Here is a 27405-nt window from a genome sequence, read left to right as displayed (position 1 = left end):
ACTATGGAAATAGAGAACGTAGCAAGAGAAAAATTCCAAGCTAATGAAACGCACAACATATGTTTACGAATGAAATAATACTGTGCGAATTAAGACATGTGTTCACATGCAATGGAACAAACTAAAGTCTTAATATAACTATCCCAACGCAAGATGATTCTATCAATGTCATTTCTCTTCTGACTGTACTCTTGAATATCATTCAAGCTATCTTGTGACGTTTCCTGTCGCCCGCTCTTCCTTATCGCATTGTTTGATTCACATTCCTTCCGTCGGTATTCCCAGCTTGCGAGACCTATAAGTGTAAGTAATGCCACTTTACTGTATATCATGCCAGTATTTAAATAGTAGGAAAATAGAAAATTTTCTAAAAGAAAATTAGACAAAAAAGTAACCAAGATTTTTTAAATATTCTGGAAAATGGGTGGTGAATAAACCATGTGCCATCATGAAGTTTTTGACACAAATGCTTTTTGGAAGATAGAGATAGTAAGGATGACAATGTATAGGAAGTTATCACAGCTTCAACACAAATGTTTTACTTGATTCCAAAAACCTATTTTCAGGGAAGTTTGCATCAATTACCATAACTACTGAAGCTTTCCTGGTGACGTGATAATTCGAAATTTACCCGCATAATAGACGCACTTTTTCTTTTTTCTTTTTCGATTTTTATAACAAAAAAACTAGGGTGCATTCTTTATGTGAGGAAAAAATTTTAGTGAAAAAAAAAAAGTGTAATAAAGGTGCTGAAATAATCGATAGAATACGTAACTATATATGGGCCACGACTAATTTATATATCGATTGAATCGCACTTACAACAATCAAGAGTTAGCAGCAGTTGTATAAACAGATGATAACTTGTAACAATGAATATAGCAACTATAAGACAAGACACTTCATTGTTATTATTAACACTAGCCTTACCTCATTCACTGGTACCATCCTAGATCATATATACTAACAGATAGCACTTTTATATAGGCTTTAGGGTTTGCAGTCGAGGCCGGCTTGATTTAGTTCAATAATCGTCAACAGATGGCACAATGACCAACACCATCACGAGACACGAACTCTGAACCGGTCTGGTCGGTCTAAATCGATTATTTCTTGCTTACGAGATATTCTCGTAAGCAACGGTATGTACTGTCGACAATTGATGACCATGGATAAATATTATTGGCCTATATGACCTAGGCAAGTTCGGAACGAGGGAGTTCTAATTATAGTTGTCACGTGGGCGAAGTGGAGAGATAAGATAAAGTACGCCTTTGTATTGAATAGAATACAATGCAGAGTCTCGCGCAAAGCCAATCTACCTAGAATTTTTAGACCATGTTATAAAGTTATCGGTGGGCTAAATTATGATTCGTTATCTCTTCTGTTTTTATATATTTGTCGTGAATATTATTTATATTATCAACTGAGTGTATAACATAATTTATCCGTTAATTGATATTTCACTAATGATAAATCCAAAGAACAATGGGAAATAAGGGACTAAACACTGAAAAATAAATAAAATAAGAGAATTTGACGTTCATAATTATAATGTTGTCGGAGTTTTGTTATACTTTACTTTGAATTATTTTAACTTGCACCACAAAAACTTATGAAAATTAATGTTAACATTACCTATTTAGTTATGATAGTAGTATATTGGAAAATTTGTGCATATAGCCTGATTACAATATATAAGTAATCCTATCCTAACCTAACCAATGGTAGTCTTGTTTATTTCAGACATGTTCGTATAATTATACAAAAACAAGAATAATCTAGTTTTCAGCCTGTGATATTGTCTCGTTTACAGTATTATATAACATACATATTACGATATTTACTAGGTACTTTAACAATATATAGTTAATAATATTATAAAATATACAGGCCTAATCCATTACCAAGAAATAGCCCTTCCCTTACATGTTCAATACTGTTTACCTCAAAAGGCCTTCAAACCTTAAAAACTATTAGAAACTGGATTAAAATAGTCATGTTGATGTAGGCCTACAACATTACATTTTTTGTCACTACTCCTGATCCCATTCTAACAGTTTCAGGTTTTGTAATTTGTAACAATACTAACAATACTGATGGGTCATTCCATAGTCACACACGTAACATTTTCGAAGTAACTATGATCTTCACAGGATACTTAATCAAATACTTAGGAGTTCATGAAAGACACATCACTGTTTTTTAACGTAAGCATTCCAAAATATAAACAGAAAATCATAATGAAAAGGAATAATTAATAATGTAAAAAATATTAAATATTATATGGTGTGACACATGAACATTTTCTTGCCACTTAATTTATTACCAAAATGGAAAATGTTCATATTATTGTGCCAAATGTCATAAATGCATTTAATTTTTTTTGAAACAATTAAGACATTTGTGAAGTACATGTAACTGCTAAATCGCATGCTTTAATAAAAATAACAGTGCCATTAACAAATAAAATATTACAAATTATATTGTGACACACGAACATTTCTGTCAAGTTGATTACTAATCTTTTCAAATGCATATAGAGATTTACCGTATACACTGTGTCTACAGTTCTTATTATACAAAGCAACACTTGATTACACTAAAGTGTCCACACCTGTGGATAACGGTCAGCGCGTCTGACTGCGAAACCAGGTGGCCCGGGTTCGAATCCCGGTCGGGGCAAGTTACCTGGTTGAGGTTTTTTTCGGGGTTTTCCCTCAACCAAATACGAGCAAATGCTGGGTAACTTTCGGTGCTGGACCCCGGACTCATTTCACCTTCATATCATTCAGACGCTAAATAATTTAGATGTTGATACAGCGTCATAAAATAACCCAATAAAAAAAATTACACTAAAGTACACTTTCAGATTTAAAATATCCACGGTTGTTTACAACTATATGTGGTGATATCTCCTTTGTAATGTCACGTAACAAATACATCAATATAAGCTATCCACTTTTTCTGCCATTTGTAGTACTTCCCTTTTTTTAACAACACAGACGCTTTAAATTCTTCGCCACTACGAGCTTTTGTAACTTCCTCTGCTTATCTGACGTCTTTTTTTAAATTGATTATTTAACGGTGTTGTATCAACTACTAGGTTATTTAGCCTCGATGGAATTGATGATAGTGAAATGATATTTGGCGAGATGAGGTTGAGGATTCGCCATAGATTACATGACATTCGCCTTACAATTGGGGAAAACCTCGGAAAAACCTCAACCAGGTAACTTGCCCCAATCAGGATTTGAACCCGGGCCCACTCATTTCACGGTCAGATGTGCCTACCATTACTCCACAGCAGTGGACCGAACATGGGTTATGTACATTAATTCTTTTGACTTTCGCTTAGCTTTCTTAAGAATACGCATAAAGAAATGTAGTGTTTTCCAGGCTATCCTTGTAATATTAGTGACTTATTTCAACCAGTTTGTTACTAAAATATATACAGTACCTAAGTGTTTACTTGTGACACTGGTGATCCATTTAATTGGTATATGAGACGAATTTAATTTTGTGTTTTACAGAAGGATACATATTGATTTACTTTTGCTCACATTGATTTTAATTTTATTTGTTGTAGTCCAGTTTTCAATAACGTCAAGCTAGTTTTGCAAGGCGGTGATATAAGATTTATCACTAATTTTTTCTGTATATTATACAGTCATCCACGAATAACCTTGCCTGAGAAGTGACATTTCTAGTCAAATCCTACAATAATTTTCAGTAAATATTTTGCACCGAGAAGCTATTATACATTTAATTTTACTTCTGAGACCAGTGAAATATATGCCAATTTTATTAGAAAGGTGCATGTATAATTATCCAATAGCATGATATTATCTGCAACAAAAACTAAAGGGCATGAAAGAAAAGAAGAAAACATTAATGCTGTGGTTCTTAGAGTTCCATTAGAGTTACACGTTCATTGTCCACTGAAAGTTGTATTTCTCTATTGAAGTGTAAAAGAGAAACTCTCATAAATTATGTCAGAAACAAAGAAAGGCACCATCCAAATATGTGGGATAATTAATTTAATAATGTTATTACCGGGACTTGAAAAAAGCAATCATATGTAATGGGTGGGGAAAAAAATACTTTTTAATCGCGCTTCTATAGTTCGACAATGCTGACTATTCAGAGTTTTGCCTGACAGGTGAGCTACCATAAATTCCTTGAAGTCCTAGTTATTACTGAAGCCAAATGTGTGTGTCTTGTCAAGAGTCCATTTTATTTATACTTGTTAAGACATCATTCATAGACTAGTTACCGCTTTCAGTTTTGATACTACATACACTGAAATTAATCTATTATTATTCGTCCTATTTATACATTTATATTGAATGATTCGGTCTACCTTCATAACACATCTCATCAACAATACTCGATAAGAGTTGAATTAGCTTCCATGCTGCGTTGTATTTATTTTGTCATGTTCCTATAGCAGGAATATTAAATAGGAATTCCTTAAAACAGATTTATATTCACTCCTATGCCTTTATATAGAATACCAGTACATATACTGTATTTCTTAAGATTTGGTTACTTTATAAACAGTATGTTAGTGTAAGAATTCTTTTTTTCATATTTAATAATTCTGGCATGTGTCAATAAATATGCTTGAGACCTCTGTCTCTCTGAATTACTCTTTACTAACTGGAAACATATTCCAAATTTATATTTTAAAAAAGTATTAAAATATCCTCACAATTTAGAGCATAACAATTCCCGAAATAATCATCCTACATTAAATTATTAAGATAAAAATGATTCAATCCATCGCTTGTAACAATACCTTTATGGTCCTAATAAATTAAGAAATAATTTACATCCAACAGATTTATTTTAAAATGGCCTGCAGTTATTATTTTGAATTTTATTGTACCTTAATAAATTGAGTTAAGGTACAATAAAATTTCATCAAGTTTCAAACAAAGTAATTCCATCTTTCCAACAGGGGGACAATAAATACTTAAAGTAATGCTAAACTCGAAAAACTTATTGATGCAACTTAATTTCATATTCTATACCACTAACACCAAAAAAAAGTGTCCTATTGTTCATACTGATTCAAGATGAATAGTTTCTTAGTGTTTGTCCATTCCACTTTTTTTATTGTCCTTCCCATTTCTATTTCTCTCATTTTTAGTAGGGACTTCACATGTAGTATATGTTTTATTTTAATACATATAATGACCATGAAGATATTTGGATATGTCTTACAAAATTCTTGCTGAAGACCATTGTGGTAATATTCTGCCGCATCTGTAGTTTGTACATTTCGAAATTTTCGTGCTTCAGCCCAGAATTCAGGCGGGGGGAGGGGAGGTTGATGTGCCAATGTAGTTTTCCAGAATATAATAATATTCAAAACATTCTCTAATAGGAGGGGCCTCTGATATTAGCTCTGCAAAAAATCTGATATCGGTACTTCTGTTGCTGGTAAATAAGAAAGAACGAAATATAAAAATTTTTAACCACTTTCGAATTTCAGGTGCTTTGTGTCTCAGCTGCTGGTTTGATATAGTGTTTGTTTCCTTTAATTTTCCAGAGCAAAAACTGTCCTAAGCGAAATTTACACTCTGTAATTTTAACACTGGGAACATTTATTTTGGCAGCATTGTGTGATGCTATTTCATAATATAACAAGAGCTTTGAAATGATTAACTGCTAACTACTTACCTGGGTGAAGCGGTTCCTGTGATTTCTGAAGTGAAAACCGTTCAATTTATAAGGAATTTTTTTGTGGAGATGCATTTGATTGTACATGCAAGGTGTAAAAGTGCCTAAACTAACTGACCCCAGTGCTGTCATGGAGGCCACACGAGGCCATATATCGTATGGAACCTACAATTTTTTTTAATTAATCGTATGGGGAAATGAAAATTTTGTCTGTAAGGAGCCATACGGCATATGGGTGCCTAAGTTTTGTACGTGGAGATCTATACAGATCTTAGATCATCTCTTCCTGTTCCTACTGTACCTACCGCCTATTTTGTTTGATGTTCATAAACAAAAATTATCCACCTCTTCAGCACTGGAATCCAGAATTATATAAAATAATGGTTGAAAAACAAGAAGTGCTGCAAATATACACTCCAAGATTCATCAAGACATGTGTGCATCTATGGTGGTGCTACATGGTGTATTCTTTAAATCAAACTTGTACAATTAAATTGTAAAGCAAAACAATTTCTTTACTTCTTCTTTAGTATTAAAAAAAATAATTAAATGACAATTGGAGAAATAGAGAGAGGAGAGTAAAATATATTTCAAGGGAGAAAACAAGGGGTGGGGTGTATGGCCAAGAAAAAAATTACCATGACAGCACTGACCAAACCTAACCTGTTACAGACTCATGTATGTAAGGTGAATAAGCTGAGTATGAAGGAAACTACCTCAGTGCTAATTTAACTCTTATAGATGAACTATATAAAGAACTTCAAGTGTCAATATTGTCTCAAAGGTTTCTGTGTAACAAACTTCATTTAGAAATGCCCATCTGCGATTATGTTAACTGTAGAAGAAGGAAGAAATATTGTCGTCATATGAAGTTACTCAAATTTCCAATTAAGGACAAGGAAAGGCTACAAAAGTTATTTTTGATTTCACCCTTATAAATTGAACGATTTTCACTTCAGAAATCACCGTAACTACCTCAGCACTAGTTTCAGTAATTTAAGGACCAGTATAAAGTAAATTTAATTAAAGTGAGAAAGAAATTCGTAAGGGAGGCGGTCAGGAGGGATTGAGGTTGTCTACTAATTCGTTGCAAACAACTATTATAGGCTATTTCATTTGACTAACGATGATTTGTAGAGAGCAAAATACCTACAGTAGGGTAAAGAATCTAAATCAGTACGTTTGAGAACGGATATAAAAGTGTCAGGAAAATAACAGAATTACCATATATTGCAATTAACTCTGCATTGGCAGAGAAACCGCACAGGGTATCGTAAATCTGCTGAAAATTAGAAAATTGTGTAAAAAAATGCATTCAGAGCGAATTTTCCAGCCTGATAATATCTCGCCCACGTTATGGACATAATTCAATACCGTAAGACTGATATAAAACGAATACTAGAACAATTTGTTAACCAAAGACGATGTTCAGTAGTTATTTAACAACATACAGAGCAAATAAAAACACAAACGCATATTCTAGCAATAGTTCAGATGAAAAGAAAATGATTAGTACGACCGCTTATTCGTAAAAAGAACACTGCCAGCTGTGTAGCCTACATGAAGCAATATATCAGGTCTACGTTATGAACACGTTGAATTTAATGTGGACGAGAAACGTACAGTTATTATTTATCTGCTTCCATATCGCATCATATAATACACCTGTAAAATGAAAACATATAGGCCTAGAAAAAGAGGAAACAAGTTTGGGGGGGAGGGAGTTGTAATTCTTCCCCTTTCGGATAAATTTCAGAAGAGGGATACCTGCTTTTCCTTCATATTCAAAAATTGTAATCTTGTTCACACAAAATAAATTAGTGCCTTTTCGTGAGCATCATGATGTGCATTCAACAAACGCAGACAAATCTGCTCTTTTTAGTATTTTGTGATAATTGTTGCTAGGGAGGTATTGTATACTGAAAATTAAAAACAATTAGATTTCGTACATCAAATGATGACAGATTATATATTGAACGCAAACAACATTATATCAGCCATGTACCAAAATGTCATCTATGTGTGTTGATGAATTTGGGTAAAACAAGCTTCTGTATACTACAATTTAGCGACACATCAAAGTCTTATTGTAACATAACCTCACATTACAATGAGAAAGAAATTTGGAGGTGGCATGACGTAAAAAAGTCATCCCACAATCATATTACTCTATGTACTGTTCAGGTACTCTGCCATCTAGTGTTTGTTATTGCAAGCTCATTTCTCGACACTAGCGACGCATAGCGTCCGTTATTTTCCAGTTGCGTCTAAATTTAATATAAGCTTGGTCAATCTGTTTTATATATGATCTAGGGTACCATGCATTGTTGTTTAAAAACTTGAATTTAAATATAAGCTGTGCATCCAATCTTACGATTTTCGATATTATTAAAACAATCTTTGTTTAAAGTGAGATGCGTCTATTATGCGGATTTTTTTTTTGACGCGAAAAATTGGGGTGTGTCCAGTATGTGGTGGCGTCCATTACGCTGCTGAATACAGTATATCACTTCTGAGAGAAGTATGTTGTAGTTGGAAGAGATTACATTGAAGGGAATTATGCTTGAGGTACCACAACTGTGCCATTAGTGCTGACATAAAACTTCAGTAAATTAATTCTAACTCTCTTCCTGCCAAAAACGGACTAGTTCGAGAGAAGTTCTACCCATATGAACTTAGAACTTATACTAGACTGGTTGATGTGTCAGCAGGAAACTTGATCGGTATTCCAACATGGATGCCTTATCCCTACTCCAGACTCCACATGTACGGCGCAGAACCCCCTTGCCATCATCAGTGTCTCAGCAAAAGGAACAGCAGGAAGGCACAGCTGCTGGCAGTCCCTTCACACCTCACTCCATTCTCAAGGTAAATACAATCATGTTAAATATGTTATCTACTTCTATGCAATTAGTCACTGTTGGAGTTATTCTTGTACTTCACACCAAAGATATTCTAGTAGTACAAAGCGTCACTTCTTTATATTTACTTGGCATGCACACGTATTGTCTTTATTTTTACAATCCTAATAATATTTTTATCTTTATACTCTTAAAATATTTCGATTTTTTTAATATATTGTAATATAGGAAATGGAACAAATTTAATGTGACAATTTTGACAAACTTAATATTCCCCAGATGTACGGTTTACATTTAATTTTCTCTCATGCACTTAAAGAGTGTATAGGTATATCAAGTGGGTGGTTATGCGGGATTCAGAACTGCAACCATGGTAACCAAGAGAAAAATAATTTCATTAGGCTTCATATCTATGATTAATGACTGATTGTGAGCTAATTCAGTTAAGGCCTCTTGCAAAGAAAGAAAGAGAAAGATCACGCAGTCCAATAAAATTTGTATCCACTTTAGCTTTTTCCCCCTCTCCCCGTCTTATCTCCATATATACTCAGATACTCCACGCTATCAAATAATATGCGCACTCTAACTTTAGGAGAGAAAATTAAAAAAGTGTTCAAGCCAAAGCGGTATCAACCTTATTTCAAATGCATGCACCCGAGTTTTTCTTCTCTAAATTTCGGAAAAAAATATGTGCAGAGTATTTGCACATATATGGTATTTTCCAAAGACATCAGTTCATAATACATGAGTTTGACAGTTTGATAAACAATTTACAATACATAAATTTATACGTTAAAAGTTGAGAACGAAGTAAGTTTACATTCATTTCAAAATAAAATAAAATATAATAAATGTTACAACGTTATGTTAGGCCTATTATAATTAAAAAATAAAATGCATTCAAATTCTTTAATAAAATAATAATTATTGCTGTACATAGAAATTAGTGCAGTGTGTGTATTGAATTGAATTGAATTTACGTGAGGGGGGCACTATGGCCCAGCACTGCTACCTTTTATGGTCTATTGCGCTAACCCTCAAGCTAGGCGCATTCCCAAACCCACACCAGCTGACTACACTAATGTTCACTGCATACCCAGATGTCAAGCAGGCAACTCCCCTCGTTCCTAGGCCAGCCCTCTTCGTGCATCGCCAGCTGGCAATCAGAGAATCCTATGGAATGATGACAAAATGGAGAAATGGTGACAGAATGATTTAAATGCCTAATATAGGGAAAAATGGGAGAACCCTGAGGAAAACCCCAAGTGCGATCTTGTCCGCCACAAGTGTCACTATGACTTTTTCAATGAGAAATCCCAGACCTGACTGGGACTCGAACCCGGGTGGCCTGCGTGACAGGCCAGAGGCCTAACCACTTAACCACCGCAGGGGTTAGTACAGTGTGTATTTTAATACACAATTGAAGGTATATACTGTATGTAATCGATTTTAAGTCTTTTGTTAATTACACAAGTCAGTACAAAATTGAAATGGAAAATTATGGCTAGCAACAAAATGGATAATAGAAATAGAGAAGAAGATATTGGATATGAAGAATGTCTTTTCAGTAAGTTGAGTATCAACATAGCAATATTTCAAAACCATAATGGAAATTTCAAGATCATTAAATCACATTTGTAACACCATCTCTGTACATTGTGGGATAAGTTAAAAAAAAATATATATACATTAATATCTGAGAACAAAATTAACTAAAAAGAAATGTTTTATGCCAGAGTGGCTGGGGTTTTGTAAGTAAATATTACTTCTGCTGTTGGATTTACAAATTGAATATTGTACTCCCAGGTGCGTAAGATGGTACGTCGCTCTGTTAGTCCTGACAATGTGTCAGAGCCATCGTTCACGGGAACTTCAACCACTCCTGAGTTGCTGGAAGAAGATGAAGAGCAAACAAGTGAGAAGATGCAAGGTAATTTAATACTTCATATAATAATCTAGTACTGGAAATTTTTGTGATCAAATGGTAGCATAGAATAGATAGCAAATTTTCAACAAATCATTATAAGTATAGTATAATCCAAAAGTAAGTCCATAATTGTATATGGTATATTTTTAAAATAGTTTGGTTTAGTGAAATCCGATATTAGAGAGTAATACAGGTTTACAGTCCACCGCTGTGGAATAATCGTTAGCGTGTCTGACTGGGAAATGAATGGCCTTAGGTTCAAATCCTGGTTGGGGTTTTTTTTCCAAGGTTTTCTCTCAACCATTTGAAGCAGAATAGCTGGGCAACTTTAGGCGTTGAACCTCAGACTCATTTCACCATTATTAATTTACATGTCATTGTCAACATTTCTATAATCCGAGCTAACTTAACAATACGGTGTGCTGCATTCTGTTTGTACAAGAGCATGACCATTACGTGACAAATAGTCATAGAACAGGAGTGGTAAGCACAATAAGCCTCAGGCTGTGGTACAAGCCTTCAGACTCCTCATCTGTATAAGAAAGGAAGCTTTACAAACACGAATGTGAAGTTATTATTTTTTTTTTTTAAGTAAAGTGGTGATTAAATACTCAAAAACACTTCCAAAATGTTGTCTTTCTATTATTAAAATTTATAAATGATCTACAGCATACCTTTTCTTTTAACAAGGAAGCATGCATAAAAAAGAACCTGAGCAAAGTACAGGAACATTATGGAGCATGTCGATTTCACAAAATGCTTCTACTCTGTTCTGTCTTTTGCTAGGAACATTGCTAATTTTTGTTTCTCAGCCACTCAAATATTGTATTTTTTCGAATACTCCACGCACTTTTTTTTTTCCGAAATATGCAAGTAAAAAATACGGGTGTGCAGCTCATTCAAAATGAAATTGGCAGCATTGCCCGATTTTCCTCCTGTGCAACTCCTGAGGTGGTAGTGCACCATTATCTTCCTATGCGTATATTTCAATTGTCAGTATTGTTAAATGGTGTTTGAATTAGCACAGGGATGTCAAGGTCAGAAGCACATACTCGACTCTACATGCTATCAAGCACTGGGTGGTTTCAATGAATCTTTTCTGCATGCAGTAGTGGTGAACACGAAGGGGTGAGCAATATGAACTCTATTGGCCTACCAATGCAAGGTGAATTAAACCACTTTTAAACAGTAGATAATGTGTTACATTCATACAAAACAACAAGAAATCAAAGCATGTTTTGCAGCATGTTCCTCTCTAAAATGCAATTAATTATAAAGAAGTGCAATTTAATAATAAACATAGACTCTCCTAACTTATACAGTTTCAGATAATAACTAGAATCTAATTAAATTGTTATAGCCTATAGTTATCTAATAATACGACTAGGACATAAACGCATTTCTGTTTTAAACTAATACAAAAAGAAAATAAATCATAGAACATTCTGCATATGGTAAAATGAAATAATAGGCTTACAACAAATAATGAACATATATTCTCTTTAACTTCAGCAGTTTTAGATAATGAAAGCCTATCTAATTAATTGTTATGTAACTATTACATAATAATGCTCTTATAATATGAACGTCACACTTCTAGAAACAAACCTAATTCAGAAGTGCATTTTTTGCTTTTTGCCAACACCAACTTCTTATGTCGGGGGAAATGTTTCCTGAAGCAAGATGTAGCATAGCCTGCATATTATCATCTGACAATCCTGATCTTAATCTTGGTTTTGTGAGGTTTACAAGTGAGAAGAATTGCTCACATACGTACTGCCAAATATAGAAATAAATTGCGCCACAAAACTTTGTACCCCCAAATATATATCTGTGTGTGCGTGCGTGCTGAAGTCAATACTTTCTAACAGAAGACCTGCATTGGCAAACATCCCAAGTCCATTGAAGTAATTTTTTTAGGACAGCAAAGAAACTATAATATATAGGCTTGCAATATAAGAATACCTATTGAAATAAAATACTTGTATAATTAAAAAAACACAGACTTAGTCTCGGACTTGGGATATTCTTTTTTACAGAATGGTAGTCTATGCAAAACACAACATGTCAGATAAAAAGTCGAATTCGGTCAATTTTGGACTTGGAACTCGTAATGGATATGTAATGAGTCTATGCTATTAGCAACACACCTTTTTGTTTTTACTTCATTCTGTAAACATAAATAAAATGCATTGAGAAAGAAACTCTACAATAGATCTACACATATATTTACTACAATTTATTACTAATGTCAATAAAATCAACAAAATTTGAATACATCATTCTGTAGATCGACTAATAATTTCAAACGTTTCACACTGCTTCTCTTTATAACTAAATATTTTCCATCCACATACCAAACAAAGAGCATCTTTCACTTACATAAGAAGTCAAGAATCCAGTCAGCCTGGAACTTAAGCCTGGTTCAGACGGTGCTAGTTTCTGTGATGGATTCCAAGGTGGCTGCGCTGATGGCTGCCCTGCATGCTCACTTGCTGGCTCCCGTGTTGCCTATGGTGATGGTAGTTGTTCACACGGAGCTGGCTCTTTTCACAGTTCAAATTGGAAAATCATCTGTTTCATCTGTTGCCAACACTCATGGTCAAAAAGAAACTAAATCGTTAGTGGAAAACAACTAAAGTCCTACATTAACAGTAGTAAATATCGCAATAAAGTAATTATGCCATAAGTGCAAAACAGCTAAATTCCGATATTTAATTGTTTTTTCTTAGAAACTAAAGAATATAGAAAAAAAAACAGGTTTAGTTGGAAAACAACGAACATGGCGACATGGTTTCAGTGGTGATATTATATGATCATCTTTGGATTCAGCCTGCAAACCATCACGAAAAATAGCAAGGAACCTACCCTCGGAAATCCAGCAAGCTAGCCATCCAAGGAGCCACCAGAGCGCATTACTTCCGGCAAGTGAGCATGCAGGCTACCCATCAGCGCAGCCACCTTGGCATCCATCACAGAAACACGCACTGTCTGAACCAGGCTTTACTGAACGACTTCTTTGTCAATATGTAATGTACAACCCTTGTGTTCACTATAAACTTGTACATGCATGTCCTACGTACTCTGAACAGCGCATATGGGTGATGAGGCACACTTGTGCTCTCGCTGACATCACTGGATTAGTAGTACATTGTCAGAATCAAGTTCAAGTGTGATAAGTATATAGCTTGTGCGTCCTATATTTTCAATTCTGGAAATGAGTACCACTAAAGGTATGAAATTGCAATCCATTACTTGCAGCAGAAAACTTAAAATTATCAAAGATGCAGAGGAACATAGAAATCATGATGTGTGGTATGAATGTTGAAGGATTTTATGTAAACGGCCGATTAAGCAAGACAACTGACATGCGTGCAGTGCATGTGCATAGGCTGGGTTGAAATGTGTACTGTTCCAGGATAAAATTTATTTATTTATTGTTAACGAAACTGTATTTTTGTTGAATTTTTTAAAATTTTTCGCGAATAAATTTGTTGGAAGTTTTATTTTTGTCTTTTGTTTCTCTCTTGCTCTTTTTCAAAAGTGGGGTGCACGGCTTATTTGAGGAAATAGGATGTACTGGTATATATAAAATATAGAATTTTTATAAACACCCCTTTTAACACATTCACTCTTACACTTGCCCAGCTCAGATATTTTCTAATATAGTTTGTCTTTCAATTTGATTCTAAATGACTATGGTCATTTAGGGTATGCAATCGATTATGGTTATTTTTGGTAGCAAACATGTTAACCAGTATTGGATTTGTGTATAACCGTATAATATATTTTTTCATATTTATCAGTAAACCTTGTAATTAGGTGATCACAATTTTAAAATTACCATCTAGGAGTGGAATATTGAATTTCTTGTTCATAAATGTTAATGTTTAAACAGAAGAAAAGCATAACATATATTAGTTTCAGATGAGGAGATTCCATCATCAAGACAGATTCGTTTCAGTCTTCCATCAGCTGACGATCTGCGGGACAGGACTCCAACACCTGTGGATATACTTGTACCTCCTGTTACAAGGTAGATATAAAAATAAAGAGTATGATATAGTGGTATTCTGATCCATTTTATGGTAAGCATCACATGCTAATACAGTAGAATCTCTTTTCAACGAATGTATGAGGGATTACTTCCACCCCCCCCCCCTTTAAAAGAGGGTTTACATAAAATGGAAAGGAAAGGCTAAAATAACTAGTACTAGCATGTGTGTTATATAGGCCTACAATTTTTATTTACCATACATTTCATTATAATATTTTCTAACTCTTCAAATGGTGAGGCATGAATGTTTTTCTGTTTGGTTGAATCCAAACCACACTGAAACTAGGCATTGAAAATTTCTTTCTTCATCGTTATTCCCCATAATGAAGTAGTTGACAAACCATATTATTTTACCATATGTGATAGTGTTATTTGAGGATTAACCTCAACATCCCCTATTATGTTCACAGTGTTATTTGAGGATTAACCTCAACATCCCTTATTATGTTCACTTTCCGTCCAATAGTTAATTTCTTTCACTTAGTCGCCATTGCAATGATGCATAAACAGCATAAACTAATAAAGAAATTTGGAAACAGAATCCACACAACTTGCGAGAACAAAGCAAGCAAAACAACTACTCTATGAAAACAGCACAAAGTAAGATCATTAAGAACTATAAACAATTGATTATTGAAAGTTGATTCGATGTTTCGAGCTTTATTATCACAAAATCCATTTGAAAGGTATTCCTTAAATGTGGGATTTTTTGTAAACCAGTTTCCTTAAAAGCGGGATTTTTCGTGAACCAGTTTCCTTAAAAGCGGGAATTACATTATTCTTATGGTAATTTGGCTAGGATGTTACAGATTATTCCTTAAACACAGGAATGTTGAAACGGAGTTCTGCTGTATTTTGGAATGAATCATTTAACTTCGAATTCTATGAAAGTACTTGCTTTCACAGTAGTGAAGATAATAAAGTGTTAAAAGGGATATACCCTGTTGTTATTGTCTTGAAAGAGTATGAAGTGATGTTATAGTTCTGTTCAGCAGTTACAAGATGGATTTGTTACAGCAAAATTATGGACAACACTATTTGTCTAGCATTTACATATACGATTACATAGAAAGAAAATCAGACTTTTTCTCCCAATTTTATCACATTAAAAGTATGAAGGTATCATAATTTCTATTTAATTTCTCTGAAAGTCGAAGATTTTGAGAAAAGTGAACATAATATAACAAGTGTAATACTGGCTAGATAATATTTTCAACAAAAGTTATGATCATATCAAGCTTTCAAGGATATAGTGATCTGTTCCAGCCTCAGAATTCATCCATTACAGTAGTTTCTTCATTGGTCTTTGCTTTCTTCTTCCATTTGGAGTATATCTCATTATTAATTTTGGCAATCTTGATCTGGACATTCGGTTTACGTTTCCATCGAATGTAATATACTTAAACTAGGGAACATATTGGTTGAGTGATATAATATATAAATGTACTAAGGTATTGTAATTGTCAACAACTGTCTTAAATAGGATTGAATAATCAATCACTTACATTAATAATTTTAAATAAATTGATGGGATGACTACTTTCCCCCATTTAGGCATCTTCAGGTCTCTTTTTACTTTTTTAGTAACTCAGTTTGAACGAAATGACTATACGTCAATATTATTAGCTACTATATGGAATTAAATCAACAAATTAAATCAACAAATTAAACTCTTAGCAATAATTAAAGTTACAGGCATGTGATAATGAGTTTAAAACATTCCGAAGACTATATAAATAATTTTCACTTAGAAGATTGTAATTAATACCATATGGGTAGGAAAGAAATAAATGTATCTTTGGAAATGCTACATATACTAAAAAATACTGCACATTTACACTTCTACATTAGCCTATTGTTGATTTCTATTAATGATACAGATCTGCAACTAAGAAAAGTATTTTGGGTGTGACTCCACGGAAAGCATTGCCACGCAATCGTCGGCACAGCTCTGTAACATTTGGTACTACTGTTACGGAAATGAAGGTAGACACCACTGAGGCTACTGGTGATGCAACATTGGGTCCTGCAGACATGGATTTCACATTCGCCATTTCACAGCATTCAGTAACAGATAACCAAACACCAGAACTGCTACAAGCTGCTGGTAAGTGGTACAGTCCAAAAAGTTATACTTTCTTTTTGCTTTTCTTTACACTTGGATAATTTGTGAAACAATACACGACAAGGAAGTGAACCAAAAATATCTGTAACTTAATTCTTTGCTACTTTCCTTTCCTTTATACATATTTAGTATCTTTGTTCCCTTGTAATGAAGGAGAATGACATGACAATATTTTTACTGTTTTTAAATTTACATTTTGTAAACATTAACCTAACCTAAATGAAACGAGTCTGAGAATAGTTCTTGTAACAACTGCTGTATTCAGATATTATTTGGAGTTACGTGAGTAGGACACAAAGTTTATTAAAATAGAAATTCAAGAACTTTCTATGTTTCTGCTAATAACTATTAAAATAGGAGTTTCCATTATGTTCACTGCATGTAAAAACTATGTATGTTTACTAATTCATATTTAAAGAATAACCATTAAACCCTTTGTCTTGATGAAAGGAAAAGTCCAACTGCACCTTCTCATGGTGAGATGTGGTAATACATACGTGTCTAAGTAAGTGTGAATCACTATCCATATAAGCATATAAGTGTTAACATTTTTAGGGACACCGTGTGTGTGCGTGCGTGTGTTACTTGACTGTTCCGTCATTCACTCATATGAAGTCCGTCTATACCCATGATGAGATGATGGAGATTTTTTGGGATGTCGCAAGGAAACCCAGATAAAAACCCAAGTGTTACCTCGACCACAGACTTGCCCAACACAGATAATAAATTGGGGATATGCCAGGGATCGAACCATTGTCCACAGGAATATGAGTCCAGTGCTCTAGGCACTGGGTCGCCATGGCAGCATACAAAGACTTTGTAAGGCTATGACTTTGCCAGAACAGACTAAAGGTCTACAATTTGAAGTTAATGATAATGGTCATAGCAAAAGAATAGTTCACTGTATAATATGAAGGTCGTTCAAAAAGTAATGTTCTGCATTTTTTTCTCAGAATATATTTAATGAAAATTGTTGCATTTTAGTGGTAATGTGAATGTTTCTTCTTCACGAACTATTTTTTTTACAAAGTATCCATCACATTGTACGGCTTTATGCTGTAATGAGTGCAAGTATTCCTAGCTGATACCAGCTCTTGTTCTGCTTGCGTAGTCATTTCCTCACTGCATCAGTTATGCTGTTGTCACTTTCAAAATGAGTTCGATGCGAAGCATACTTAAGAGACCCAATAGTCGGCCTGAGTGGCACATCAGTAGCTTGCAGATCTTCTGTGCCTGAAGTTTCGGGTTCGATCCCGGCCCAGGTCGATGGCATTTAAGTGTGACAGGCTCATGTCTGTAGATTTACTGGCATGTAAAAGAACTCCTGTCAGACAAAATTCTGGCACACCAGTGACGCTGATATAACTTTGGCAGTTGGGAGCATTGTTAAATAAAACATAATTTAAATTTAAGAGACCCAAAGAGGTGGAAATTTGATGGTAAGAGATCTGGGCTGTAATGTGAATGGGGCAGTACTGGACCGTACAACCCATTTTGGTGATGTGTTCCTGGGTTCACATATTTATGTGAGGGTGTACATTGTTAAGCTGGAGCAACATTTCTGCTGGATTCTTGCCAGTCTGAACTCTCCTGAAACATTTCTTTTGCTTGTTCAAGGTGTTGATGTATGCCTCTGAGTTAATGATTGCTCCTCTTAATGTTACATCCAGAAAAATGACCCTTCACAGTCCCAAAAGATACTAACCATGATTTCTCCTGCAGAAGGGACTGTCATGAATTTCTTATTTCTGGGAATGATGCCACTCCATTGACTGTCTTTTTGTCTCCGACTCAAAATGATGCACCCAAGTTTCGTTACCTGTAACGATCCGGGACAAAAAGACCCCCCTTCATCTTCATAGCGCTCTAACAATTGAGAAGCAATGGCTTTCCTGTGCAGCTTGTGGTATATGGTGAGACTTCGTGGAACTCATTTTAAGCAGACTTTTGAATATCTGAGAGCCTCAAGAATTGAAAACCACTTCCAATGCTTAGCAACAGCTTTAGGGCCATTTTTCGTGTTGTGATGTGCCAGTGTGCATGAGTAATGACATCCACTCTATTCGTTATGTCTGGAGTGTTGGCTATGGCAGGGCATCCAGCATGCATCATATCTCAGAGCTCGGTTTCTGCACTTCCTGACACCCGAACTCTCTGAGCCTGCCACCCAACTGTAGGACTAGCAAACATTGCTCACAAACATGAATGTTCACCACACTTTTGTTTTCGAGAACCAAAAATTGAACTTGTAACTGGAGTCTGCAATTGACGTCATTTTAATAGTTCACTACAGCTTCGCCATCTGTCAGAATGACTTGCAACCCAGTACATTTGTGGAAGAAACGTCAGATTTCAAGCCCTCAAAAGTTCACTTTCTATCTTTGTTAATGGCTGAGAAAAAAAGTGTGGGAGATTACTTTTTGAACGACCCTCATACATTTAAGTATAGTAGAAAATATTAAATTATTTTCAGACAACTTTCCTTCTTAATGAAGAACACCATTGAATGTGAAAGAGTTGTGTATGTAGCTGAAATATCATATTTTTATTAGCCTTTCTAATAATGCAGGCATCCATAATTCTAAAATCAATGGGAGAATAATGTGATTCCATTTGTCAATGTTTGTAATATCCAGAACAACCAATCATTCAAAGTCAACTTAAAAAAAAAAAAAGATTGTGTTTGCTTGCGTGTGTGTAGTGTGTGTACACATGCTTGACAATGAGTGCAGAAAATGTAGACTTCAAGACCTTTCAATCTTCTCTTCTTTCTATGGTTCTGCAGTAGTCATTGATGAGAGTTAAAATCTTGCCTTTCTTTCTATTTAGAAACTCCAGAACTTTCCAAGGAAGATTCACAAATGAGCAAGCAACTAGAAGCCCCAGAACTTTTCAAGGAAGATTCACAAATGAGCAAGCAAATAGAAGCCCCAGAACTTTCCAAGGAAGACTCACAAATGAGCAAGCAAATTGAATTGAATGACTCTACTAATGCAGAGGATGATAGTGAGGTGTTCCATAGTCTGGAAAGCAGTAATCGCACACTGGAAAGTGCAGATGTTTCCAGTGAGTCTCCTCTGAAGAAACAGCGAGTTGATAGCCCTGAGAGGATTGGTATTTCAAAACGTGGTGACTCTCAGAGTATTATCTCAACACACACAACACAAGCTTCTCTTGAAACCACTGTTACCATTAAAGAAGTGGCAACACATATCATAAGAGAGACCTGTGTTGTACAGGAAGTGCTTACGAGAGAGACATCTACACCAAAATTGAACGTGAATGCAGAGGATACTGAGAATGTCACAGAAGGTAAACATTGCACTCTTCAAAATGTTATGCTGCAATTATTTTTCTCTCCCTATTATGTTTTTGCTTTTTCTTCAGATTTTTCTTCTATTTTTTGCTGTTATTGCTGTTTTTATTTTGGGTTCTAACCGAGAAACTTTCCATATCTTAACTTCTGCTTTTATTCATTTCTGCCTCCTTCACCCAATCTGTCCTATGAATTTTTAAATAATTACAGAAGATTCTCGATTATTTGAGTGGGATAGGACAAAAGCTCAGCCAAATAATGAAGATTGCTGATTTATTGAATTCATTCATTCATTCATTCATTCATTCATTCATTCATTCAGTATTCTGCCCAAGGAGAGGTCTTTCACTGCAAACCCAGCTTCCTCCAATCTTTCCTATTTTCTGCCTTCCTCTTTGTCTCCTCATATGATCCGTATATCTTAATGTCATCTATCATCTGATATCTTCTTCTGCCCCAAACTCTTCTCCAGTTCACCATTGTTTCCAGTGCATTCTTCAGTAGGCAGTTTCTTCTCAGCCAGTGACCCAACCAATTCCTTTTTCTCTTCCTGATCAGTTTCAGCATCATTGTTTCTTCACTCACTCTTTTCAACACATCTTTATTCCTTACTCTGTCCACTTCACATGTTCCATCCTTCTCCATATCCACATTTCAAATGCTTCTGTTCGCTTCTCTTCACTTCTTTGTAATGTCTATGTTTTTGACCCATACAAAGTATTTCACTAGTTTCTTCCTTAATTCTTTTTCCAGAAGTCCATAGATGATGTTCCTTTTTCTATTAAAAGCTTCGTTGGCCATTGCTATCCTCCTAATTATTGAATATCATATTTAAGATATTTCCAGTAATGGATTAATAAATAATAAAAACTTTAAAAAATTCGAACAAGTGTAATAAAAGTATTCTTTACATATACAAGTAGGTCTCGGTATACGCAATAGATACATTCCACAAAATTGCCATGTAAACTGAATTCGCGTAAAACGGGAATCATTTTATACGCATAATATAGGATTAGATTCTCACATATTCACAAATTTAGCTTAAAATAATAGAGACATACAGTATTTATATTAGAAACAACCAATATATCTTTCTGAAACATAATATTAATGCAGAAATTCAAAATAATACACTGACGTAATATTTTAAAGCTGAAACTCAAAATAATACACAAAAAAATATTTTTGAAAGTCCTACTTCACATTTCAAATAGCTTCTGGCTCATCTACATTGGTATATTCTGCTGGTATTGGAGTGAGCCCACTCTCTCGGATGGGTTTCTTGGTGTTGTGGTTGAAGTGTTCCTGTGGACGCTTGATGTTCGTTTGAAGTGTCAAGTCATTTTGTAAAATATGTTTGTCAACTGTGTAGTTTTCTTCACCCTCTGGCTATACAGCTCTTTGTAACATTTCAGAACATGGTCAACCTCTCTCTTCACTTTAGCACTTATCACTGTCTCAGGATCACAGTCTTCAAAAATTGTCACTGCAGCATGGATCGTTCGGAAAGTTTCGGCCATATTTTTTGTTGTAAGCTTTCTTGCAGGCTGAATTTCCTCGACTTCTGTTTCTTCCTTGTTATCATCCTTACTGATACACCCCAACTCTGGCTACACTGATCAAAATACTCCTCATTTCTCGTGAAAAACAACAACTGAATAGACTACAATGGACTATAGTGGACTTTATGTTGTCAGCAAACAGCTGGATACACTAAGAAGATTGATCATCCTTACTAATAGCCATCAGATTCTGATTGCTAAAATCCTCGGAAAGAAAGTTCAGAACCTTACACACATTCTATAGATCAACATGGCAGTCTCATGCCATGTCCTATCTCTCTCGTTGCACTGGTAATGTCACTGTCCACTTCATCTTCTGGAACCGATACAGTATAGGCCACAGTTTCCTTCATACAACATTCATACATTTAGGAGTGATAACATTCGACATGTCTCTAATCGCATCAATTGCATCCAAATGTTAAACTGTTGCCAGAAAGACTTGATGGTAAGGTTGTCACTCGAATCACATTCTTCAATGAATATGAATAAAATTTAACGCAAAGATAGGAGGCCTTAAATGTGGCAATAACTCTCTGATCAATAGACTGCAGGATGGAAGTAGTGTTAGGAGGCAGAAATAGATCTTCGATGTTTTCATTGGAATCAATAATGGAAGGTGGTTGGCTGTAAACATTATCAAGAGGGAGAAGAATTTTGAAAGGATTTTTTTTCTTTCCCACAGCAGGTTTTCAACTCATTATGCAGTTCTTTAACAAATTGATCGCGAAAATTTCAGAAGTCATCAAACCTTTTTTTATTCTACTTCCAATGAACACACAATCTGCTTTTATCACAATCTTCAATGCCCTCGAATTTTGTGACTCATAAGTTGTTTTAGTTTCTTGTCTACTGAAGTACTGTTTTTTTTTCCTTCAATAGAAATTAATTTGCGGCTAGGTGTTCCTTTTCAAAATGAACCCATTTCATCCAGGTGAAAAATCTGTTGTCACAATTTGCTTAAATCTTTGTTTAAACTCCTTTGTTCCGACTTCATCTGCCGCAACTGCCTCTCCCATCAGTTTTATGTTGTGGAAGCCACAATGATGCTTGAAATGATCACACCAACCTGAACTGGCCGAAAAAGGTGTTGGATCGCCCTCTTCTGTCTGTATGCATACTAATTCTTAGCTTTAGTTTGAATAGTAGCTCCAGCAAATCATATGCTGCTGGTTATGGTGCTCAATCCAATGGCTTAGCATCTTCTGCATTCTTCCGATCAGCTCCGAATGGGATTTGGTCACTCTAGTTACACTTGACTTGGTTGATGATTGAACAGTTTTTCGAATTCATTCTGAATTGTCACGAATAGTTTTTACAATTGATTCACAAAGTCTCAAAGTACACTGAATAACATGAATCGCGTATTATTGCTTTCACATATAATTAGGTGGCACCACTGGGATTTAAATATAAATTGCATATGTACGAAAATGCAGATAACGAAACCGCGTATAACAGGGTCTACCTGTAAATAGGAAAATGAAATAAAGACGATTTTTTTTTTGTATTTGACCATAGTATTTTTCACTTAGTTTCAACGTCATATTTCAACAAACACAAGTTAAATTGGAAAAGCGAGATGAGCTTAAAACATGAAATGTACCATAACAATGTGAAAATAATGAAATACTGCAAGGTATATTTTAGTTGGTGACATTCTGTCTTTATCTCTCAAATAGCACATTGCTCTCAGTTTTTCTTTTCAAAGTTGAAAAATCAAGCAGGAATAAAGAAGAGAAAGAAGGCTTAAGGAGGCTGTGTTAGGTAAACTGCACTGCTAAATAATCAAGATTTCAGTAAATTGAATTTTTAATTGTATTATATGCTGTTTTGAGCATGCATGAATTATTTTAAGATGATTTTCAGTACAGTTTTCAGTTATTTATGCAAATTCATTGTGCTGAACCATTTACTTGTCTGCTAAGACCAGGTTTGCGAGATTTTTTTAGGAAACTAGGAAGATGTATGTGAACTTCCCAGGAATTTAGTAGCATATAATAAAATTGATTCTTTATTGTTTAAGTTGTAAGTTCATTACTGTTCTTAACGAGTCACTGAATCTAGTTTTTTTAATAACAATTTCTTTAAATTGTGCAACAGACATACATGCATTATAAAAATAAATCTCTGCATGCAGACCTAAAAGACTCCATGTTGAAAGTAATTATATTGCAGAGAAAATAAAGTAGATAACCCTATAATTACGGAAGTCGTATTTTAAGGTAAAAAAAGAATGTAAAAACAGGGAAAAAGGTACAATCTGACAACCCTAGCAAAGATAACTTAAGAATGACTTGTTGAAAACAAGAAAAGGAATATTCTTCTTATACTAGTGGTAAATGTAATAATGTTCTGCAGAAGTGAAAGTGTCTATTAACTCTTTGTTTAGTTGAATGTCAACCAGAGCTTCCTAAAGAATCTGTGAATAAAAAAAGTATAGACAGCTCAGATGATTCCAGCACCCATAATAAAAATATAAAACATGATGACAAAGAGGCTGGGGCAACTGAGGCAACTTTAAATTCACCAGATGTCTCTCTGTTGGAAGACAAAGAAGGTAAGATGTCACCAGCAGTTTTTGTTTTTAAACTTCGAGTACAAATATGATATTAGTTATATACCGAAAGAATTTTAACTTTCCATATCTTTTCCTGCAAGGCAGAGTAGAGTATTGTAAGCTCCACTTTGACCAAAAATGAGTTATGGTACTTAGAATAAATTCCCCAGCACTGTGCATCAACTGTAAAAGTTTCAAGAGCCCCAACAATTCTTTTCCCTCTGAAAAGTTGGTTTAAAATTTTACAATCATATTCACCACCATGTTGAATAGTATCATAACTGCCTCTTTTGTAAATTTTGCAAAATGGTGCTTATGATACTCTGCCTTGCAGGGGACAATCTCATACTTAATGATAATAGTGTATGTATAATATTTTGTGATAAAATATGAAGTTGAATTTAATTTATTAAGGAAAACTTCCTACTTCGGGAATCTTAAATACTGTATTTTTTAGTTTGTTGTTGGCTGGTTGGGATATTGACACTATTTGCAAGAGATTTCCTTTAATAATTATTCTATGAAATGGTTCAAGTTTTAACAAATAAATGGGTGAATGATGCAGAGGTAATTAGAGTAGCCTGAGTAAACCATCTCCAACACTAGCCTTATCCATTACAAATGTCGCGAAGACTTCAATCCAGTTTGGAAATCAAATACTCCAGTTACTTGCCAAACTGTAAACTTACAGAATAAAATACAGTTAGGTATCAATATAAGGAACCACTGGTGTAATTTACAAGTTGAGCAGTTGCAATTAGTTCTGTAATTGTGGAACCTGGATTTTTTTTTTATACTAATAGTGGCTACTTGAAAGTTGTAACAATAATATAGTCTTCTTTTGAATGTTATATATGCATTCTCTTTACATAGGGAATTTTGACAATGCATAATTTGTGTATAAGATTCGTCACTGTAATTCTACATATTGTGTGACATACTGTTTGTTCATTTCAAAATTTTCCACCTTGAAAATTTTAGATTTGCAGGGAACATGATTTTGAGAAAACATGTTGATTTAGTTTTCGAGGAGGGAATTTCAAAATCACTGCTGATGGAATTTTCTATTCCACCCATTCACGTCCTCTTGCCACCCCTCCTCCCTTTTGAATTTTAAATTGCACTCGCTGTCTTCAGACACAATTTTAAAAGCAGTGATAAGCCCTACAAGTAGGGATGTGTGAAAATAATTTTATTTTTCCCAAAATGTGTTGATTTAATATGAAAAAATAATTTTATTTTTCCCAAAAGTGTTGATTTAATATGAAAAAGGGGTTTTGTGTTTTGATTTTCGTCAATCAGTATATGCTGTGTATACAATACTGACTAGGTTTTTGATAAATAAGTGAAATTACAAAATATTCAGCCCTATGCTATATGAAATCTGTTAAAATATGTGTGCATACACATTGTTCATTAAATTGCAGGTAATTAAATATATATTAAATTGCAAATCATTGTGCCCTACACTAAATGGAAAGTGCTTCTTCCAGTGTCGCAACTCGGGATCCATTTGACTGGACAGACAAACTGTTTTTCTTTGCAAGTCCTTCTCGGACAAACAATGCTTATTAAGCACATTTTCTCTTTATACTCTAGGTGACATTCACAATGTTTGCAAATCAGAACTGAATCTGACACAATAACACCTTGTTTAAATTCATTTGCTCTATCTACTAACAAAACCCTAGGTTTCGGCATTTTTCTTTGTTATCACACTTGAACACATGAGACGCACCTGCTACCCTCAATGGTGAAAACACGAAGAAGAAAGAAATTTTTCTCTACATCTCTACAGAAAGCCAGGAGCAGCTATTTGCATACGTTACTAATATACAGAGTGAGCATCAGAGCAGTCAGTAGGATGTGTTATAGAATGATTTGGTGTAGTTTCAATTTCACGATGAATGAAATTTGCTTCACATTTTATTATTTATTCATTTGTCCTGCTAATTAATTCATACATGGATTTATTTAAAAAGTAAATACATACAAAGAAAAATTTATAGTATTTTACAAAATGAGGTAAAATTTGCTGTGTCTTAAAAATTCGCATTATTTCGTGATTTGAAAATGAGTATTACGATGACCATGTAAAATAATGTATTAACATATTTGTGGTGAGAGCAATAGCAACTGTTTTGGTTTTATCGTGGATTAAAAACAAACACTTCTACCTATCAGTCTGCCAAAAAAATAAAAAGTAAAATAAAATAATTCGATTCATCCATTTCTGAGATAGACCCAGATATATATAATTCAATGAATTAAAGTTTAGTCGATACTAGACCGTATGATGAGGGAGAATAGTATGCTATACTGTGCGTATTGGGAAACAAATCTGTTGTTTATCTGGTTTGACTGGAGTTCCTGAAGTTTTGAAATGAACACATAGTATATACTCAATACACAAAGAAATTGTAAAATTACAGTAATGTCAGTATCTGCCAGTAATTTTAAATTAACTAACATCTCAAACTCAAGACTGAAAAATTTGGTTTTACTTATCTAGACGAACCCCAAGACTGTAATGTGAAAGAGGCAATGAACTCTTCACTTGATGAAGTGAAGGAATATGCTGGCATTCTTTTGGATGACACATCTTACTATGGATCTTCATTTGATATAAGTGTTGAGGAGTCTAATAAAATAACAGATGCCAATGAGAGGTCATTGGACGTTGATGTGTGCTGGATAGTAATGGAGGTATGCAGATGCTTCTGTTTCAAATTCAGAATTACTAGAATACATAATAAAATCAATTTATCTTTAGTACAACTGTCAATTCTCCTCTTTGGTATAGCGGTTACCATGCCCACTATCGAATCCAAGATTCATGGTTTCAAATTCACTCAATTACAGTGGATTTTTTTTTTATGGTGATACAAATCTTAACACAAGAAGGGAAATTAAGCTTGGGGAGCATGTCAAAGCGTCCTGTTCCTAAATGAGAATACTGCAAGGAATATTTACTGACCAGGTTTTCTGTTTTGCTGATGTAGTTTACAATACTAGAATCAGGAAAATAGAAACCTATTTTTACCATTGTGTCAGAGGCTTTAAAAAGGTTGTTAGAACTTTCAGAACAATTAGATTAGCAGTATTAAGGTATGGTAATATATCGCTACTTTTTCAGTGCAACATGTGAACAACAGCGCAACTCAGAAAATAGGAACTACTGAACCAGCTGTTCGCAACATTTTCATACTGCACACAGCTTTAATGTAGCAACATGTAAACAGTTTCCAGTGTTACAGTCGTAGCATTTATTATATTGTTGCAGTAGTTGCGAACAATATTGTAAAG

General features: G+C 34.4%; 1 protein-coding gene across 4 annotated transcripts in view; it reads left to right on the top strand.

Moving 5' to 3' along the window:
- Elys (AT hook containing transcription factor 1 homolog) overlaps window positions 1-27405 on the top strand; it is a 225577-nt gene that overhangs the window by 120973 nt on the left and 77199 nt on the right. For 2 of the 4 annotated variants that reach the window (XM_069843302.1, XM_069843301.1), the window contains exons 22-27: window positions 8397-8556; window positions 10356-10479; window positions 14398-14512; window positions 16414-16640; window positions 19488-19970; window positions 23932-24099. In XM_069843302.1, the coding sequence (XP_069699403.1) occupies window positions 8397-8556; window positions 10356-10479; window positions 14398-14512; window positions 16414-16640; window positions 19488-19970; window positions 23932-24099 (1277 nt within the window). The remainder of the gene's footprint in view (window positions 1-8396; window positions 8557-10355; window positions 10480-14397; window positions 14513-16413; window positions 16641-19487; window positions 19971-23931; window positions 24100-27405) is intronic. The other 2 variants (XM_069843303.1, XM_069843304.1) reach the window with 2 other exon arrangements.

The sequence above is a fragment of the Periplaneta americana genome, chromosome 13, assembly GCF_040183065.1.
Source record: "Periplaneta americana isolate PAMFEO1 chromosome 13, P.americana_PAMFEO1_priV1, whole genome shotgun sequence".
NCBI classification, from domain to species: domain Eukaryota; kingdom Metazoa; phylum Arthropoda; class Insecta; order Blattodea; family Blattidae; genus Periplaneta; species Periplaneta americana.
This window is presented reverse-complemented; position numbering and strand designations above follow the sequence as displayed.